At 52.3% G+C, this 21,371-nt stretch overlaps 1 protein-coding gene across 1 annotated transcript in view; it reads right to left on the reverse strand.

Moving 5' to 3' along the window:
* Nucleotides 1-1,685: 1,685 nt before the first annotated feature.
* The window catches only part of LOC149122084 (glutamate receptor ionotropic, delta-1-like), a 136,077-nt gene continuing 116,391 nt past the window's right edge, over nucleotides 1,686-21,371 (reverse strand). The window contains exons 7-10 of the mRNA XM_089313629.1: nucleotides 18,121-18,287; nucleotides 15,809-15,816; nucleotides 12,703-12,944; nucleotides 1,686-2,114 (exon numbers count right to left, since the gene is read on the reverse strand). Of these exons, the coding sequence (XP_089169755.1) occupies nucleotides 1,686-2,114; nucleotides 12,703-12,944; nucleotides 15,809-15,816; nucleotides 18,121-18,287 (846 nt within the window). The remainder of the gene's footprint in view (nucleotides 2,115-12,702; nucleotides 12,945-15,808; nucleotides 15,817-18,120; nucleotides 18,288-21,371) is intronic.

The following is a 21,371-nucleotide window of genomic DNA, read 5'->3' on the forward strand; positions in this document are numbered from 1 at the left end:
GAATAAGCAATCAAGAGGACTTAGTATTTCTCCACCACCTCAGCCCCAGGCTCTCGGTCCCTGAGTGCTGCTGGGGCAGAAGCCCCGTCCCCTGGGAGCCAGGTATGGACTAGGTCCTCCAGGTGTCAGAACCGCCTTTCTCTTCAGAGCTCAGATTCCGCCAAGGACTCCATCCTGATGGTTCTTTCCCAGGTTCTGTGGTTGAGTTGACCCATAGAGGCGGTGGAGGGAGGCGGGGCTGCCAGGCTGTCCCTGCCTCACCAGACAAGGTCTTGCAGTGTGGAGCCAGGCCTGGGAGTCTCACAGGAGACCAGATGCCCTCAGCAGCAGAGCCCCTGCTATGGGCTGGATCACTGCTTGAGGACCACTGGTCTGGAGAAGGCGGTGTAGCCAGGCCAGGGGGCTTGAGCTGGGGTCTGGCCCAGTTGGGCAGATGACCTGAATGGCTTAAGACCCAGAACAGGCTTGTACATTTGGGATCACCAGAAACCTCCCTATGGTGCTGTGAGGTACTTGTCTTCCTATCATTCAAGGACATGCTGAACCTTCCCTCCCAGGGGCACAGGCTGCTTCTTTTCTTCTGTGTTTCCTGGTTTCCTCACTACCTGGAGCCTCCATCCACCCACCTAGTGCACCTCCCCCAGCTCCTCCCAACAGAATTCTTTAACCTAAAACCATAGCGCTTCTACTCCCTGCATCTGTGAGCACCCTACCCTTTCTCCAGCCTCATCTCTGAGGAATCATCTTCTTCTACCTGGCATCCCAGCCCTCCACCTCTTCTGGTCCACAGAACCAACCACACCTGGCACCTCTCTCTGCCCATGGACCTTGCAGCCAGCCAAGCCCACTTCTGCCCTGCTTCCCTGAGACCATCATGGGGCCTGCCCTCCTCTCTCTAATCTTCTATCACTGTCTGAGTCTGCCAAATAGGAGAGGAAAGTAAAACACAAGCCAACCAGAGACACTAGTGCACATTGCACTGAAATGCTCAGAGACAGTTAGGTCCCTATGTGCAGCGTCTCGGGGCTCCTGTGGCTGCTACACCCTGCCTGCTGTGACACAAGGCGAGGTCCCAGGCTGTCACAGATTGCCCAGCACTGGCCTGTGTCCAGGGTCCCTTCTCTGTCCCAGGCTAGCAGGAGAAGTTGGTCACTCTGCAGCACAGTGACCTAACGGGCCAGGCCAACGCTGGCTCCAAGGTCATTCTTTATCTATGCGAGGGAGAGTAAATGAGGATCGGGAGCCAGGGGCCAGGGAACAGCATGGGAAGCTGTGGTTCACAGCAGCAAGCAGCATGGGGGGCTCCTGTAGGCCCTCCTCTATCAGGAAGGGGTCCTCCTGTGATTGCCTCTCCTGCCCTCAGGCAGCCTGAGGAATAGGGTTTCCTTTGGCACTTCAGAATGATCACAAGGAATTTGCCTTTTTATTCATATAGAACAAAATTTACAAAGTCATTCGTACAGTTTTTGTGTTTTTTTTTTTACTGACTTCGAAAATTGGGAATATTCAAAATACACTTTTACCCCACTCCATTCTGTCATTATTTACATATATGTACAAGAAAAATGAAAGTCTCTGTGTGTGTGTGTGTGCATGTGTGTGGTGTGTGTGTGGTTTCTTGTATTAAAAAGCTCTGCTGGTCGGGTGGGTGGGTGGATGGGCGGGCAGGAGGGCAGGCGGCGCGGTCAGATGGAGGTGCCGTGGGAGGTGTCCAGGGCCTCTGGAAGTACGCCCCCAGGCACAGGCTGGAAGGACATGGGGATGGGGGTCTTCACCGGGCTCTGTCGGAACAGCCCCCCGTTGGGCGACCTGTGTTTGCACTGCATGGAGGGCATGGTGGCCGCGGTGCTCAGCGGCAGCGGCAGGCTGCTGCTGGGCCCTGAGGACAGTGTCCGGCTGGTGCCGTGGCTGCTCTGCTCGGGCAGAAAGGTGCTGACTGACAGCTGCGTGTTCTGGTACTCCCGAGTGGGCTCCAAGGCCTGGCTTGGAGCCAGGCCCCCCATCTCCAGGGCCGAGAGCTCAATGGAAGCTGGGGAAATCTGCTTGTGAGCAATGTCTTCATCCATGAGGCTGTTCATGTGTCGGTGCACCTGCTCCAGGTTCACCTCTTTGTCCTGGAGAGAAAGCACAGGAAGGTCAGGGCAAGCCTCACCGTGAGTTGCATCTGGTTTGCTACAAACTCTGAGGCTTGGAGGGCCTGTTGGGTGGCAGGTGAGTATCCCCACGTTGCTCGCCACCTTTCAATTCCACGGCCAACCTGGTGTGCTCTGGGGGGACCATAGCTTAGAACATGATCTGCCATGGGGTGAAGTCCCTGCAGGCAGGCCTAGGCCATGTTATGCCTCCCTTCTGTCCTCAGCTTAGAGTCACAGCTGGGCCCAGAGCCAACCCTTGTGACAAGATAGGATGCTTTGAAGAACTGGAAGAAACAGCAAGAGAAACAAGGTGTCCCATGGGACTAAAGGGACCAGTGCTGGAGCTTCGAACATGCCCTGTATGTTTGCTACTTCTTGGCAGGATCATCTTGCCCTACGCTGCAGGGGTCACAGGTTCAGGAGGGTGGGTCCAGTGACAAGCCATAGTCACAAGCACCCTCTCTGGGGAGGGGGAGCAGAGGGGTCAGCTGACCCTGGACTCATGATACTCTTCATGGTGGGTGGTGTCACAGCAAGTCATTTGGTTTGCTCATTTATTAATCTGTTCAAGAAGGAAAATAATATTAATAATTTTAATATTAATAATAATTTAATAAGCTTAAATTAATAATATTTTCATTAATCTGTTCAAGAAGGGAAATAATTTTACTAATTTTAATATTAATAATAATTTATTAATTTTAAATTACTAATGTTTTCATTAATCTGTTCAAGAAGGAAATAAAGCATAGTGAATCTCCCTTCTGACAACTTGACAATCTGCCTACAGGTAGCCATCTCCTCTCAGGTTCCCCCAGTGAGGTGAAGCACAGGATCAGGTACCTAGCAGGCTGGCAATGCTATAGCTCCCAGGGAGGTGAGTGGCTGCAGTCCTATTTGTAGGTTGCCTGGGTGCCCACGTAGCAGTCAAGGTTTTAACTGACAGCTTCCCAGCCCTCCCTCAAGCTCCATGAGCAGCACCATGTCACTTCTCAGCTCTGAGACATAACGTCACAGGCGAGGTTGACGTGGTGTGCTGGAGAAACTCCTCCCCCTATCCACCTTGCAGGGAAGTTAGAAGTACAAAAACATTTAGAAACCCTGAACATGTCAAAAAAAAAAAAAAAAAAAAAAAGGAATCATGAAAATCTAACAGCCACTCCAGTGACTTCTTTAAGCTCCTATGGGGCTGGTGTGAGGGGATTTCCCGCAGAAGAAGGTGACCCTGGGTGACTGGCAGGAGTACGCCGGTCACAGGCCCCACAGGCATGTCTCAGACAAGAACGGAAAGACCCTGCAGTTCCCCCCATGCCCTAACACGGCATGGAGAAGGGGGGGGTGCTATTCCCTCCACACCTTTGTGAGTTCATGGTGAACAGCTTGGCTTCTGGTGGGAACCTGCTGTCCCAGAACACTGACAGCATCCATAAGAATACGGAGAGGTCATCCCAGGCCAGGAGGAAATCTGAGCATAAGAGATGCACCAAAGCGTGGAGGAGACAATGGGATGTGGCTCAATCTTGCAGGAGGAGATGACATCAGAAATCATTGGCAAGGCCCCTTAGGCAGTGCTCCAAAGCCCCACACAGACAGAGCTCACTCAGATCATTCATGCTGGGAGGCCAGCTCTGTCCTGGGGGCACCTCTGGGTGGCAAGTGCCATGGGTGAAATAGCTGGAGAACAGGTGCATCTGTGCCAAGGTGTCACAGCCTACTTCAAGACTGTGTAAAAGACACTCCTTGACGATGATGGGGTTACAACCTGATAAACTCCTCGTAAACTGACAATGCTCTTAAGTAGGAAATGCACCGAATCCAGATGACCTATTACGGTGCAGCCCAGCTCTGCCACACAGCACACCTAGAAGTGATGGTTGTTCCCCTGGCAACCGTGGAGCCCAAAGAGAGGACTATGGCTTGCACGTCCCCAGCGTGGGAAAGGTTCAACATCAGAACTTCCAAGTTTGGTTTCTATTGAATGCCCATCACTCTCACCATGTGAAAACCCCAAGTCAAACCATTATAATTCAGGGACTGTCTGTCCATGCAAGCAAGCAAGTTCAAATGCTTCTCTGAATGACCTTCCACCCTGGGTAAGCTGGCTCTGTGCAACTCTGCCTCTTTCTGCATGGTAGGTCTTTTTGCCCCCCACCCCCCGTTTTGTGTTCATCTTTGCATGTGAAACCCTTTTCACAGTATGTTACAGCTGTGAAGTTGGGTGTTAGAGGCTTGGGGCCACTCAGCATCTGAGGCTTATTTGCTCTCAAAAAATTACTCTCCCCACAGGACAAAGGTTTGGCAGGTAACTTAACCACTTAGCCAAGAGGTCTGTGATGCACACAAGGATGACAGGCCTGAGTCTGAATCCTGGACAAAGAGATAAAGAGACAGAAACTGGTGGGAGTTTCACTGCGCAGCAGCAATGCTTCACCCAACTTTCTGCCCCACAGCCACTCTCCCTGCTCTTGACTCCCAGGCCTCCCACCAGCCCTGTGTCTTGCCCAGTTTCAAGCCTGCAGCTCCAGCCTTCTCACGGCTGCTGGGAATTCCTTCTAAGCTTCTGATACAGGATATGGTCCATTCATCTGCATTAGCCAAAGGTAGGTGAATTAGATCTGGGTACACTTTCATATCCACAGTCTATGCTCTTCTCCAAACATAGGACGGGCACGAGAAGGGCACCTGAGTGCCTGGGAGCTGGAGAAACAGAGAGAATTGCAGATCCTTTTAGGGTTTAAGATGATAACCTTCCCTTTTCTGCAGTTAGCAAAGCTTGGAGCTGTGGGGAGCAACCCGGACTAGACTAAGTTACTGGAATTAAGACTTATTCTATGCATCTGCTCTCCCACAATATGGCGCTGAGAAGGGAGAAGCAGCTTCTACACAGCTGCCTCCAGTTCAACCAATAAACTGTAGGACCTGCTCCTGATTGGAGGAGAGCAGCATACTCGGCGTGTGGGTAGCAGAGTTGGGATTGGCGGAAGAGGACTATAAAGGAGGAGAGAGACAACATGCACCAGGAACATCTAAGGGGAATATCTATCTGAAGGAACACCTGTGCAGCCCCTGAGAGAGCTGGCCAGCGGTGTGCCGCTCCCCCGCGGAAGTGGGGAAAGTGGCAGGGGGAACCGCCCTTCCACGGAGGTGGAAGGGACGGTAGCCAACCCGGGAAGAACCAGCAGCAAACCCGGGAAGGGCCGAGCAGACAAAAGAACAGCGCAGGGTCCTGTGTCGTTCCTCCACGAAGAGGGGGAGCGACAGGAGCAAGCTGCCCAGGCCAGGTGCCATCACTGCAGAGCCCCGGTTTCCAGGGGAGAAAGCTGATGCTCAAGTGACGCTGGGGGTCATGGGAAGAATGGGTCTGTCCAACGACTTTGTCCTTTCCTTCTGGTTCCCCTTTAGGATTTTTCAGGATGGAAAGACGGAGTTTACGAGTGGAGCAGTTTGCAGAGGGGAGCAAGTGTCCTGGTCCCAGCTGTGCTCACTCTGAACTCTGGCTATTAGAAGGGAGGGTCTGGCCTTTTCCTCAGAGTCAGCTGAACACTGGGCCAGGATGGGTGTTCAAGATGTGCCTCCCCCACCCAACCTCCCACTCTGCCAGGGCTCGGAGAGAGAGAAAGGTTAACTTCCTGTCCAAGAATGGCTCAGGGAGGCAGGGAGCTGGGAGCAGAGGGCAAAGAGCAAGGAGCCCTTGCTACCCAAAGCCAGTGAAATAAGCATAAGGAAGGCTCTGGAGGAAGAGAAGCCAACCAAACCATCTGGAGAAATATGTGAGCAAGAGAGGGTCCCCGCATCAATGGCTTCCTCATTGGAGCACAAGGAGGGGGGCTGGCAAGGGTGGGGTGCAAGTGTCAGGGGGGCACAGGCAGTGGTCTTGTGTAATAAAGGCCCCTGTGAGCAGGTGATCAGGTAATAGCAAAGGATTTAGAGTACCTCAGAGTCAGGATTACCAAAGGAGAAAAGAGCTTGAATGGTTCCTTAAATGCACATATTTTCCCTTGCCTCAAATTGAGGACAGATGGAGCAGTTTCAGGGACTGCTAAGCCGTGCGGTGCGAATCAATTCCCAGTTGTGTTTATTCATTAGCCTTTGCCCTCTCCTCGCCAGGACGCACGGAAGATGTCCACACACCAATTGGACGATTTTCCAGGAGAGCTTCCTGTGCCAAACACCTGCCAAGAAACCCACCCTGCCCCCCCCACTAGGAGGATCTCATTCCATTTGAATCCCATGATTCCTGGTAGCTCCGACACCAAAGCAAACCCTGGGAGAAGCAGTTACATCACGAGCGCCCTCTATAGGGTGTTCAACTGGGCAGGAAAACGAGTTAGCATGAAAGCAGATGTCTCCCTGTCATTTCTGGAAAATGAAGGCAGCCTGTTGCTGTATCTCACCCGGCATCTTCCTACCGCTGTGTCTACAGGGATCAGACAGAGGCACAGAGAACAGGAGACCCTGGAAGCACTGTCTAGTTCCATCCCCTGGGGCCACAGACTTGATTCTGTACACACAGTCTCATCTGCCTGCACCTGCTATGTCTCTGGCCAAGCAAAGAGGGCAGAAGTCATCAGCCTACTCAAAGGCAGAGGCAGGAGTGATTGGAATAATTATCTTTTAGACAAAAATGGTGCATTTTATTATGTTATGCAAATTCAAATAATAGGCTTTTTTTATGTGAACTACACCAGTTTACATCCTCATTAGCCCAAGGTTCCGGTGTTCAGCCAGGTAATGACAGGTGTGGAAAGAGACTTGGAGACTTATCGCTATGTTCATTAATTGACTACAGGTAACTGACCTAGTCGAACAGGCCTGAATATGACATAAAACTCACTGACTGCATTTACCCAGGAACCAGCTGGATTCCAGCTCTGCATTTCTCATCCCACATGAAAATGACGACAGATGTACCAGCACAGGTTACTGGGGACCCTCCCTCAAGCACTGCCTTGCAGGGAGATAAAGTTCTGTAATTAAGCCACTGTTCACCAACGTGGAAATAATACAGTGTGCTAGAAAACGGTAATTAACTAAACTATCATCTGTGTAACAGCCTGGCACACATGGGACTCGTTAGAACTGACTTTGTTTGGAGTTCACCAGTTCCTACTTTAAGTTGGGCAGGAACAAAAGTGGGGATGAGGGACTTCCCACCTCACAGGGAAGGTTACTGGCGACATTCTCTTGTTAACACTGAGACCAGCCAGGTGGCAAATGAGGGACAAACAGCTGGGAGAAAAGCCACCATCTTAAGTGTTGTCCAGTGATTTCTCTGATTCCAAGGGCGGGAGTCTGAGAGCCATGCTTGGGTGAGAGCAAAGGGGCTGAATGTTAAGTTGATGAGGGCGTCTCTGGAGATGATGGGCAGTTATTCAAAGCATCATGCCAGAGTTTTCATCAGCTCCTTTGCAGATGTCATGGGAGCAGGCAGTGGAAGAGGGGAGAGCTCTGTCACAGGAGCAGCAGGTGTACAGAGGAGTGAATGGAGGCTGGGGTGAAGTGACTCAGTCAAGGATACACAGTATCAGCACTCGCATCTACCCAGCTCCAACACCTTGGCTCTGTTCCACAAGGCCTGGTGGTCTGTTCTCAGTTCTGCCTTGGGAGCTTATCGTGGGCCAGTGCCTTTCACTGTCACCAGAATATCAGAGGCACATGTTGAGATTTTAGAAAGTACAATTGTCCGGGTCTCCCTAATACAGCCCACGGGGGATGGGACCCAAGCATCTCTACTTCTACAAAGCTCCCGCGAGGGTCACCTGGGATGCAGAGCCATTGATCCAGCTGCAATGACTACACAGCAATTCCAGACCCATTCACTCATTCCAATAAAAGCTTTGGAGCTTCCTGCTACCAAATGAGTTGATGTCCTTCGAAAAACATCCATCTTGGTCCCTGGCACACACAAGATTCTTGGTACTTCAGTTATATTCATCACCCCTTAACGAGAGCTTCTACTGTTGCAGAGAATGGGCAAAGGGAATGCAGTGGTGAGGAGGCACCTGTGGACTTGTGTACAGACAGGCAGGTGGACAGTGATCAGCAATGGGGAATCGCACTTAGCAAGGGAGGCAGCCAGTTGTGGTGGTCAGGGGAGGCTTTGTCCAGTGAGCTTGTTCTGAGCCACACAGTGGTCTAGGACTAGAAGGCCCTGGGCAAAGGTCCAAACTATGCATGCTCACTCTCCTTCGTTCTCATGCCAAGCTATCTGATCTCAGCAACATGGCTGTCAGGCCTGGCTCAGTGTTTAGCAAAAGAGGGGAACTGGAGCTTAGAGAATGCAGATGGCTCGCCAGGTGCCAGCAGCCAGGCCCAAGGGAGAACTGAGTCACACCCTTCATTCCCCAAGCCCTCTGAAAAATGCCAGCCAGGGTCCTGTGCTTCCTGGATGGAAAGTCCATTGATGGACTCTTGATGCAAAGTCCATTGCCCTAGCCTTGCAATGAGCCTACTTCTAGGAGGCAGCAGGTGTCCTGAAGTGGACACATCACATACAGGCTAGCTCTCCCTTTAGCTGCTTCTGAGCCCCATTTCTCCAGAGATAAGGATGCCTTCATAGAATGTTCCGGAAGATGGTTAAGAAGATACAAGTGGCATAGGATGAGATCTGCCTCCCCTCTAACCTTCAGTGTCCACCATCATGTCCTTGTGTGTGTGTTGGGGAGAAGGAGGTGCATGACAAGCAGCCCCTTGGCCACCAATAACCAGCACATCCCCTGAGCCTGGTATTTCTCTAGGCATTCTACACACCTTCCCAGGCTGACTCCTCAGTGCAACCCTGCTGAGTGGTCACACACAAGAGGCGTCAGGTGCAGAAGAGAACATCTCTACATGGAGTAGAAGAAGGCATCAAACAAGGGCATGGTATTGAAAGAAGAGTCCCAGGAGAGCGGTGCTGTGGGACATGCAGAGAGATGCTGGCCCAGGGCCAGAGGAGAGGGCCCAGCTGCTGCTCCCCCCACCCCCTGCCACCCAGCCACCCTGGCCTTGGTCAGCTCTTGTCTGCCATGAACACAGGGACTGGGGAGAGCAGAAGCAACAAGAACTGCAAGCTCCCAGCCCGCGACGGATGATTCATCCCTCACTCCTCATGTCATCTCCCATTTGTGCAGTTCTCATCTTTATTTCATGAATATTTCATTCTCCCCGCAATGGCTCCACAGTCCCCATAAATCTCGCGGGTGGCTCTTTACCGCCTCTGTGGAGCATGGTGCACTCACCTGCACTGGGGAACTACATAATCGTCCGATTCCTTAGGAAAAATACGAGCTCAAATCCACATGAATATTAAGGGGTTGAACGCACATTACTACCCTTCCCCAAGCAGGTGTCTAAACTCTGAAAACATCCCAGAGCAAGCCATTAAACACGACTTGGGCCCCACCCAAAGACAGGTTTCTGGCTCATAAGAAATACGGCACAGGGCCCCAAAATGAAGCATCCGAAGAGTAGCCAGACACTTTCACCTAATTGCAAAAGCTGCTCCATAAACCATGAGCAGCCAGTAACACAAAGTAGCTCAAGATTAAATATCATCATTAGTTTTTGAAGGTTTTAAAGACATGCTTCTACAACAGTATTGTTTCAACCCCTTTCCTGGTTCATACTCCTGATGCCACCAGGTCCAGGACCCCTGATGTGGCCTGCCTCCTTCTCCCGCCTCTTCTCCCCACATCACCTGCCTCAGGTGCCCATGTCAGTCCCCAGAGCTCCACACTTCATCTTCCCTTTGTCTACCCAGCCCCAAATACAACTTCCTATCTCAGTGCCACTCCAAGGATTTGCCCCAGCCCTACACCACTTAAGCCCTAAAACACCAAGCCCCAAGAAGTCCTGATGACCCAGTATCCTTGTTGTCCTGGCTGGATGGCCCCCTGCACATTCCATGGTACCTGCTGCTCCCTTCAGCCCTGATCCACAGGACAGAGACTGCCTGGGAATCCTCTGCCCACCTGCCTTTGATAAGGTGAGCTCCCTGAGGGCAGGCTCAGCCTCCATAGGATGCTTATTAAAGAAAGAAGGGCAGGGAGACAGGGAGGGGAGATTTCACTTGAAAATTGGAAACTCCAATAAAGCCAGTGAAAGATGGGCTGTTTCTGTGCAGCTCCTTTTAGCAACACCCAAAAGGGCAGAGGGAAAGGTTGTCGCGGCCTCTGCCCATCCCGCTGCTCTGCAGGTCCTCATTTCTATCCAGAAGCAGCTGGGTGCTGGGACAGGAGGCCCCATATTTTGGAAGCAGGACCAATGTGTTCAACCTCTTGTCCTTGAGACCCTGGGCTTAGGCAGAAGCCAGGAAGGAAGACAGGATGCTGGCCAGAAAGGAGCTGTTCCTAACATCTGGGTCCTCCCCTGGTCTGTTGATTTGTCTTTTTCCTCTACCTTCCTATCCACAGCTGTCCATCTCCCTCTCTCCCTCTTGCTCTCTCTCTCTCTCTCTCTCTCTCTCTGGTTGTCTGTTTTTGTCTCTGTCTGTCACTCTTTTTCTCCCTCTGTCTTTGTCTCTCACATACACCACAGGTGTGCATACACCCCCCCCCCAACAGGTCCATCTGTCTGTCTTCTCTTCCTCTCTCTCTCTCACATCCCCATGACAACTGAGTCTGGGTTGCTCCAGGCTGGAACTGTCACCATTTTAGGGGCTGTGAAGGGCCATGACAGAAGGCAGACAAGGACTTCCAATCCAGAGAGCTGCCTGTTCCTGCACCCGCCCCCAGAGGATGTGCTGCAGGGCTGGGCCTGAGCTTGTATCCACTCGCTCTGCACCCCTCTGCTCCCCACGCCCCTGGCCCGGGGGGGTGAAGAACACCTTCATGTTAGCAAGAAGCTCACCGGCCAGCAGTACCCTCCCTTGCTCCTCTGACCCAAGGGGTAGCAGAAATGAGGCTGCAGACCTAGGAAAATGAACACGTCCCAAACACACCTGTGCAGTGAGTGCAGTGGGTGCCAGCTGGAGGGCCCGTTTCTCCTGTGCTCCCTGGTCCTACGAGGGGTGGCTCTGTGGCCACTGCACCCCTTCTGCCTGCAGATGCTCCTGTGTACAGTGACCTGAGCGGTGGCAGCGGATGAAGTGCCCTGGCCATGGGATGGCAGCACGCACATGACACACAGGCTGGAGGGCGAGGTGTGCATGGCCCTTCCTTGACAAAACCCATGCATCATGTGCCTCCCCATGACTTCTCCATCCCACATTTACAACAGCAGAAGCAGCTGAGGATGGAACGGAGAACTTTCTCTCGGTGGATTTTGCTTCCTTCCTGGCCTCTTGTGGTCCACGCGCACTGGAGGAGGCAGCAGACCCAGGCCTGGCATTTCCTGTCACACAGGTACACAGGAGGCTCAGAACATCAGAAGCACTGAGCCAAGCAGTGCCCTACTTCCAGGGGAAACCATACAAGACAGTGCACCCAGTGCCTGGTGCTAGCGGAGAGTGCGGAGAGGTGGGGGGAGAGGGTGGGATGGCGGCACGGTCTTCCCCCAGGCCCCTGGACTGGCCTGCAGACATGAATGGCAGCTGTGGCCCTGGCAATGCACGAGGGCATGGCCCAATCAGAAGAGAGGGAGCTGGCCTGCTTTTACTGTTCGCCCATCCCACCCCCTATACCAGGATATCTGAAGCCGCCCACCTCTGAAGCCATTTTATAAACTGTCACGGGTCACCTGAGCCTCTGGGGAAAACAAACATGGGCCAAAGAAAAAGGTGTCTTTGGATTCGGTGCTGATTGCTTTCCTGCTTCCCTGTGGCGACTGAGATCTGTCTGCACCAAGGGCACCAGCCCGTGAAGCTGAGTCTCCAGGTGCAGCTAGGCTGGCTGTGTGTGTCAGGCAGGGGGAGCCTGTGGATGGAGGGGCTGTGCTTGTGCTACGGAGGCCTGGATGCAGGGTTGTGTCACTTCCCTCCTCTCTTAGGGGAGCCATCCCCAGAGCACCCTGGTACAGGCTTGATTTTAAAAAACGTAAAATGAGCTTGAAGAAGAAAAACAATGCCCAATGAGCAGGAAGGTCCAGGGGCCAGAATCGGCCTGCGGTCAGTAGGTCGGCACACCTCGGGGAGGCAAGTGTGCCCTGAAGCCCGCGTCTGGGTGGAGTTACGATGTCCCCTGAGCTGGCTGAGCCCTGGAGGGACAGGGCCCCGAAGGGAGGTGGGAGAAAGGGTTGATGGGGTAGGGGCACAGGGCCCCCCTGACACCCTGGGAGAAGTCAAAGAGGACTAGGAAGGGATGCAGGTGGTTTGTCCAGGTCAGGGTGGAGGTGCATGGGCGGGGCAGGGCAGGGCAGGGCAGGGCTCTCTGGTGCTGCCCACACTGTACCTGCTCTATGGATAAATACAGGACTTTAGTGCCCAAGGCTGGCAGCTCAGCGTGTTGCTCAAGCATGAAAACATCCCTTATACTATTTTCTCTTGCTTTCAAGATAAAACAAAGACACCACCCCCACCCCCTATAAAACACAGCTGTCTGCACACAGAGGGGTGAACCCTAGCTGGAGGAAAGCTGCCCACTGCATGGCTCAGGGTGGCCCTCTTGCCTCCAGCTGCACGGAAGAGAGATGCAGGACCCAGGCTACAGACCTCTTTGGGGCTCTCCTGGTGGCATCGGTTGCTGTTCCACCACAACTCCAGGGCAGCCACCAGGCAGGCAAGGAGGAGGCCGATGGCCAGGATGCAGAAGACCCCAGCAAAGCTGTGCAACTTGAGAGATTTGCCGTCAGCCTGGGCGCTGGTGTGGCTGGTGAGGTCGCAGCGGCCAGTGTGTGGCCACCACTTCTGCTTGAGTACATCCAGGTCCCCTTGTGTCCTGTAGCTCCAGGATCCTGCAAGAAACGACATAGGTGAGCCACAGCCACTGACTGCCCCCGTTCAGCCACGGGGTCCTGGATAACCCCTCCAGAGGACAACCTTGGACTTCCATAGCAGCTCTCTGCTCAGCACTCGACCTCTCCACATTGCAGGCACACGACCCTCCAGAATATGCAGTGGGTCTGGCCACTGCCTGCCTTTTGGACAGGCCCACTTACCTCATTCCCTCTGTCCCACTGCCCATGGATAGCCAACAACAAAGCACAGAAGGCCCTTTGTACGGCATCTGGGGCACACACTCAGGGTAGAGTTGAGAAACAGGGGTGACTAAGCAGTGACTAAGAGGCAGGCTGGGATGCCCTCATCCCACACTGGAGTGCCTGGGTTGATTCCTGCCTCCACTCCTAACTCTAGCTTCTTGCTAATGCACACCCTGGGAATAAACAGGCAATGGCTCAAGGAACTGGGTCCCGGCCATCCACGTGGGAGACCTGGATTGAGTTCCCAGTTGTTGCAGGCATTTGGGGGCGTGAACCAGTGAAGGGAAGCTCTCTCTTCTTCTCTTTTTCTCTGCCTCTCAAACAAATAAATAAAGATAGGAAAATACAGAATGGGGATGAGGCCAACATTGACTGTGGATTCAGGGTGTTCTTGATGACACAAATGCTTTCTTTGAAACCTCAATAATTATATCCTACGTCTGTCCTAGCAGAACTCATCAAATCCTCCACTCATTTGCTCATTTGATCTGAGCAGCTTCTGTATGTGCCAGGTATGAAGTTCAGCATCACCCTTTAAACAGCTAGAGCCATGGTGCAAAGGCAGAAGCTGGGATAAATACAATGACATGGAAGAAGAGGCCCCGGGAAATTGCACTGCGTGGGGATGTGTGGCTCGGACTGGAGGATAGGGAGGAACTCATGGAGGAGGTGACAGGAAAGGGAAGCCTGGGGGAATGGATCATAAACTAGCTCATACTGGTCTAGCACATGCTGGGGGCCATGGAGCATCTTCAGTTGGCAAACAGGGCTGAATCTTCCTGACCCTTGAGTGGTCATGAATTTCCATTTAGGACAGCGAAGCAAATCAAGGCCCAGGATGGGTATTGGATAGGCGAGAAGAACTGCCCCAGAGAGAGCTGTGTGTGTCTGTGCCATTGGGTGAGAGCTCAGGGGGTTTCAGAAGTCAGGACATGGTCAGAGAGGCTGTGGAGTGGATGGTGTGAGGAAGATGGTGACGTGGGCAGGACCCAGAGTGCAGGCTCTTCATGCGATGGTGATGGTGATTGCTCCTAGAGTCCTGGTGGTGATTTACTTTTGTGCGGATATTTTGTAGATTCTGTCACTCAGGGGTCTGAACAGTGGTAGGCGGTAGCCCCCAGATTCCAAACACTCACACTTTCCCAATCGAGGAATAGAGTTCTTAAAGCCTGACCCATGGAGCTGTATTTAGCTAACAATATCTGCACCGACCTCTGTAGCGACAGCAGCGGTTCTTCCTAGCTGGAGCCGCTGTCGGCTGGATGGCTGAACAGTCTCTACCCTGCGCCTGTCTTGCACCTGCTGGCTGTGGCAGCAGGCCTGCAACTGTGCGCAGTCTCCTTCATGGGCTTGCATCTGGTAAAGGCAAAGAGTGACAGCCCAAAGGCTTTCCTTTGACCTGTCATGGGCCTAGCATGGGCACAGTCTGGCTTGGTGCAAAGTGTGGGCTTTGGAGGCCTCAGCTGTGTGTCCCTGGACAGGAACTGGCCCCAGCTAAACATCAGTGTCCTCATCTTTGCAAGCAAGACCTCAGATCTCTCTGGATGAGCAGATCCTTTGCAAACTGCCCGCATTTTCTCCTGAGCAGCAGAATCAAGCCATCAACAGATGTATGCTGCATCAATAAATACACCAAGGTCTTCACTGAATAATGAAAGCTAATCTAAACTAAAACAGCTGCGGGGAGATACTGATAATAATGTCCAGGGCACTGATCAGCGGGAAGACACAGAATGTGGCTGTGCATGGGAGAACTTGGTCCTGTGTGATTTATGCATGCCTTCATGCGGGTCGGGGTCAGCCGTGGAATGCCCCTCAACACCACAGATCTCTTGTGTGACACATGATGTGATAAACTGGGCAGCTACAGTGTTGGCTCAGAGTCTATCATGCATGTCTGGCTGTCCACCGACCTTATTTCAGCCTCTGCTGGCAGGGTTGAGTAGCCTGGGCCTTTGGCACTTAGAAGAAACCCAGGGCCCAGATAAACAGGATGTTGGGGCCCTGAAGGCTAGGGGTTGAACCAGCTCACCATGAAGATGGCAGGACTGGGTGCTTATGAACACACACGCTGGCCTGGGCATCAGTTCCAACCTAGACTTGGAACCTCTCCACTACGATGTGAGATGATAACAAATGTGTCCACTTCCCAGGATTATAGTGATGCAATGAGACGAGGGAGCACACACAGACCTGACGCTGAAGACCCAGCCAATGCTAGAGTCCCATTCAAGCTGGTCAGTGGCTGTCCAGTCTGACGGCCAGGCTGGGCAGTGACCGCCTTGGCATTTACACTGTTTGAATCCTCGTCATAGTGTAGTTCTTAGGGTGTCTGTCTTATTTCTTGAAAACCCGAGGCACACACTTCTACATCATTGGCTGACAGCTGCATTCAGAAAGTGGTAGTGCTGCTCTTCAGAGCTTGGTCATTCTGACCTGGGAGGTCACGCATGCTCTTTCCACAGCAGCGGGTCAAGTTCTGGCCTGGGCCATGCTGAGGCCCTGGCCAGATCAGTGTGGAGGGGTCAGCCCCACTCCTCTGTCCACGAGGGCAGCCCCTGTGCGGTATAAAGCAGGCTGCTTGAACTCTTTGCCCTTCCCTTCTTCTTACTCCCTACGACTGTACCTTATTCCAGAAAGAATGTAAGGCAATTGACAGGAAACCACAAAACAAAGGAGAAGCAAAAACAAAAACATAAACCCTGAACAAGCTAAACAACACAGGAATGACAAAGCAAATCACGGGTACAAAATGACTTCTAGAACGAGGCTAAACTAAAATACACCACTGTAATCCATGCTTCTGCTTGGGAGTAAGTCAGAGTGATCCTTGCCACTTCCTGGGGCCCGCTATTCTATTTTTCAGAGAGAAGTGTAGGTGCTTTCCTTTATTCAATACTCATGGAGCCTGCTACTCAGCAGGAGCTCAATATGTGGAGATTAAGTTGCTAAACATTCATCCAATGCCCACTTGGTGTGCTGTGGTCTGCAAACATGTTACAGCCCATCACTCCCTCTTACACACACACACACACACACACACACACACACACACACATTGTGCGTGTTCATCTACACCTTGCTCTCATTGTCCCTGTGAGGTCACATTTGGCACTGAGACCTGAGTCAGCGAGTGGACAAAAGATGCAAAGGCCTTCCCCAGAGTGGGCCTGTCACTCTGGGCTCCCACGCTGCCTGGTCCTGCCACACTGCCCTCTGGAGCCACACGAAGGAGGTCTTGTTGCTTCTGCACCCAGCAAGCCTCACAGTACTGAAGGTGAGTGACTCCTGCTCATCTTATCCTCCAAGGAAAGGGCTTCCTGTCTTCTTCCAACCGAGTCTGAGCCTCCCACTGCCCTGGCTCCATTTGGCAACGTAGCTGAGACCCAAGCTGCTGGCCAGGGTTGGCTCTGTTGTCTGTTCAATGTGTCAGACTCAGGAGACCCCTGGGCTGTGCCAGCACACAGGACCCCAATCTCTCCTTGCTGAGGGCCCCATGCTTTGTGGGTACCAGGCTGGTGTGGCTGCTCTGCTGATCCCACGGCCCCCTATCACCTGCTCCAGGGAGATGCTCATGTGCTGATAATCTGTGGAATCATAGAATCACCCTAAGCCTTCCATCCCAGGAAACCAACTGGAGTAAACCTCAAGAACACCCACGAGTTACACATCCTGGAAAGCAGCCACTGTCTTCCTGCCTTTAATCTGAGCAATTGATCAATCACCCCTCCTCCTTCTCTCTTGTCTTCTTTCTCTGCTCCAGGGAGTGGAGGGAGGCCTGGAATGCAGGCTTGGTTACACCCCGACAACCACACCTTTTCAAGTTTGGACTGACGACTTGGGTGCCCATCACCCAAAGGGCCCAGTCTAGACATTTGGGTGGTGGGTGTAGGAAGTGGTAAGGCTTGGAGCTGTAACAGCAACACAGCCCAGCACTGGGAGCTCAGGACCGGGATTCCATCATGACTCTGCCAGCAGACACTGCGCCACCTGGGTGTCAGAGCGACCACGTCTGAGTTCCCCCGTCCCAGTGGATGCTCTTCACTGCTGAAAATCATGTGTCAATCAGGCAATTGAGGGGTCCCCTGAGCCTGTCACAGTGCTGGCTTTTCCCGCTGTATACCTCTTCCTCATTTCAAACTTCGGTAGACCAAGGTGAGCCTATCCTCTGGGCTTCCTTGCTGGGCTCTGCAGGTCCAGCCCCTTGACCCACCAGGAAGCCACCTTGCAGACAGAGACATCCTTGGGGACAGGGGCCCCTGTGCTAGCTGCTGGGAAAAGGTCGTAGAATTCCCTAAGCCCTTTACTGCCACCCTCTCTGGTTAAGCTCAGGTCTTTTCCTCCCCTGAACAGATTGTACCCCCTTGGTCCAGGATGCACCTGACCCATGGTAGCCCCCTCAGACCATGCACATCTGGATTGGTAAACAGTCTGCATCTCTAATCCCACAGATTACTGCCACTTTGCAAATACATTTATCCTAAAAAAAAATGACCACCAGGTCTTCATCACATCCTATCCATTATTCATTGTCTGTCTGACTCCTACCCACCCTTCAGGCTTCAGCTGTCACCATTTCTGGGAAGTCTTGCTGGGTCTCCTGCCTTCCTCCACCACCTCCTTCAGCTCCCTGAGAATGTCCTTGCCATTGTACAGAGGCCTCGGGCTGGCATTCCCCACTCACATCACTGTGCCCACTGAGAGGACATGCCCTCCAGAGAAGCGTCTACAATAACAATGTCTTTTGTCCCAGCACTACAAGACCCAGGCAGAGTGGGAGACCCTGGGTGCAGAGCTGGGGCTAAGAAGATTTGATGAAGAAGCAAGTCTGGGTGGGCTCTTGTCTCCTGAGACAAAGCGATGCTCCATTCTCCTGTCCCCAACTTCTGAGGCCCGAGGCTGCTGCAGCCGCCTCGCTGACCGTGCCTACCTCTGAGAGAAGAGGTCCCTGTAGGGGCTGCCATGCTGCAGGGCGATCCCATAGCCCTTGCTGCTGATGCTGTTGCCGATGACAGTCACCGAGCACTCGTCGTCCGTCAGAGCTGCGTACTCCACCACAGCCACATCCCATAGGAAGGCATAGTTGCCCTTCTTGGCCTGAAAGACCAAAATCAGTATGAGTCAGTGGGCCTGGTCTGCTGTGTTAGCTCTGGGCAGTGAGGCACCTGAGGGTGGACTTTGAGGGACCCACCCATCCTGAAGCATCCCTCCCGGTCACCAGATGATGCAGCAAACTCTCCTTCCATTTTCTAGCCCATGAATGGCGCCATTCGTTTGCGTCACTCATTTTGGTTGGGTATGAAAGGATGTGCAGGCTTCAGCTCCAGCAAGTCAGAGATGGGGGTGGGAGCAGGAGATGTGAGCTGGAGGTGGGCTCAGCCCTGCAGAGAGCAGAGTCTCACCCCGGAGGAGTGAGATTTTCAGATCAGAGGTGTAGGGACTGCTGACTAGTGTGGGAGAAAGACGATCCTTCCCGGAAAACACGGTCTGCAGGAGAAGTGGAAGGTACTACTGGGGTAAATCTTACTTGCTTCATATTTCTACTTGGAATCTGACTTCAAGTCCTGCTTAGGGTAAATGTGAGTGACCCTGGGTTCAGTGCCCTTGAGTGGCCACCACTTGCTAAGGACAAGCACATGTCTAGAGCTTTCTATGCATGGGAAAGAACCCATTAAGGACATTGTCCTGATCATGACGGTGCTATACCAGTCTCTGCCACATGCCTTGCACTGCCCATTCTACAGAGTGTGCACATACATACACATGCAAACATGTGTGCATACATGCAGAAATACATGTGTGTGCACGACACAATATGCATGCACATCTGCTTCTGTGTACACACATGTGCATACATACACAACACACATATACATGTGCAACGTACACACATACAGATCTGCTCCTGTGCCTATGCACGTATACATACGCACACACACAAATATACAAGGACACATGTGTGTACAGGTGCACACACATACTCACACATCTCTGCAGTGTACACACACACACACATCCAGGAGCCAGTTTTTAGCATCCACATTCCCCTATGGCACCATGGTTGCAGATTATTTCAGCAAGAATTTGCCTGTGGCTTCAGCCAAAGTCCCCTCCATCACACCCCTCCACAGCAGACGTTCAGTTCTATCTTGAGCCATAATCCTAACTCTGCCTGGTGTCTGGACACTCAGAGGGAATGTGAGCTGCTTTACATTTTGGAAGAAGATGCAAAGCAGACATTGTCACTTGGCCGTCCTAAAATAGAGGATAATGTTCTCACTGCAGCAAAGTGCTGTGAGCATGCAGACGCCTCTCTGCTCTTTCCTTCCCTCCTACTACGGCTCACACTAGATGCTGGAAGACCCCGGGGTGGGCCTGGGGATGGGAGGTGATCACAGACAATAGCAGGCCAAGTGGGCAAGCCACAGGCTTCTTAGCCTAAGGAGGGCACTGTTCCTTGGCTCCTGCCTCTGTGCAGTTGAGTCAATACATCTATCAAGACTTTCCAAAGAACACCATGGCTGCTTAAATGAAAATCAAGACTTTCTTCTTTTCAGACCTGCTTGTCCATGGTGCAGGATGGCTCATTTTCCCACCAGAAGCTCTCCATCAGCAGGATTTATGGGTGGAGCGTGACCTCCCACCAATGGAATGGGCTGCTCCAAGCCATTCACACAGTTTGCTCAACCTCCTTGTAAGAAATGACATGCACTTGTGCCACCCATTGACTCGTACCTCAGGGACCGATGCAGATATGACACCAAACTTCATTCCTCAATCCATCCAATTTCATAAGTCCTCAAGGACTTTGACCCAGGTTGCAAAATTACACACATCTCTCTCCCTCCATATGGGAAGATAACAGCCTTTGAAATTTTTTCCTGCTGGCAAACAGGTTTCCTTATGAAAAGATATAAATTTTCAACCTCTTAGTAACCAAGTTTCTTGGCAAAATGTTGACTTATGACCTAATATTTGGCTCCAGTCAGACTTGGGAGCACTTCACATCCATGCTCGCAATTCAACATGACAATCAGACATTGTTATTTGTACGATTTCAAAAGGGCATGTCATGTTGAAGGAAGAATTAAGAGCAGGTTCGTCTCTACCCTTCAAATGATGTTCCAAGAAAGAAACAGAAATGTGTTGCCTTGGATCAAGAGGAAAATGACTCTGAAGGCAGCCTGGTGGGGTCACACTAAAGAGAACTTGAACTTGGATTCCTTCAAGCCACAGGCACGTGTGACTCCAGCTTGGTCTCGGGACAGGCGAGCACAGCTGCATGAAAGAAGCTGCAGTGACAGCTGTGCTGTCCAGGAAACATCCAGAAGCAGTGCTCCCAATGCCTCAGCTTCAGTCCTTCTGCTCAGGAGGGTAGTAGAAAGTAGAAGTCTCCTTTTTGGCCTCACGGGTGGCCACAGCCCCTTATTTGCTTTTTGGAAACAGGATTTAAATTTATCATCGTATATCCCATGTCTACTTGAGAATGTACAGAATACTTCACCTGCTTGACAACCCCAGAGCGGGAAGAGCTAGAGGAGGAGGTGTGCCACCTTTTGTAATGGGAACCAAATCAGAAACTGCAGCTGCTGCGGGACAGACCACCTCCCGGCTCTGTCTCTATGGAATACTCCCCATTCCCACCAGCCCTTCTTCACCTCCAGGGCGCCCCAGAGCTTCCTAGTCCCTTACGGGGTTGGATGCAGCCCCAACACCTCCCATGGGGCCCTTGAGTCCATCAGTTCCCAGGAGAACTTTCTACACCTTGCGGATGTCTCTTTAGACTTTCTGGTGTGTCGGCACTTGCAGGAGACAGAAGCTTCTAAGGTCTGACCATGCTGTCAGGAACACTTCCGACAAAGCTGGGAGAAGTCAAAGCAAAACACGCCCTCCCTCGGTGGCTCTGTCTCCTGTGCATAGATCCTCCTTCTGCAAAGGTGCAGAACACCTTCCCCATCGAGAACAATTCTAAGATGCACTTCTTCCTACAGGGATCAGAACCGGCCCCTAATGACTGTAAGTCCACCTCTTTATTCATGTTTCTCAAAGCCCTGGCTGCCTGATACGAGTGGAGCTATGCCAAGCCTCTGCCTCCAAACAGCTCCTCTCTTCCCTGGCCCTCCTGTCTGCAGCCCAATCCCCTCCATTCTGCAGTCTCAGCACTACCCCCTGCCTCCACTC

The sequence above is a fragment of the Oryctolagus cuniculus genome, chromosome 15 (genome assembly GCF_051225735.1).
Source record: "Oryctolagus cuniculus isolate XC-2025 breed Fujian yellow rabbit chromosome 15, ASM5122573v1, whole genome shotgun sequence".
Taxonomy (NCBI): Eukaryota; Metazoa; Chordata; class Mammalia; order Lagomorpha; family Leporidae; genus Oryctolagus; species Oryctolagus cuniculus.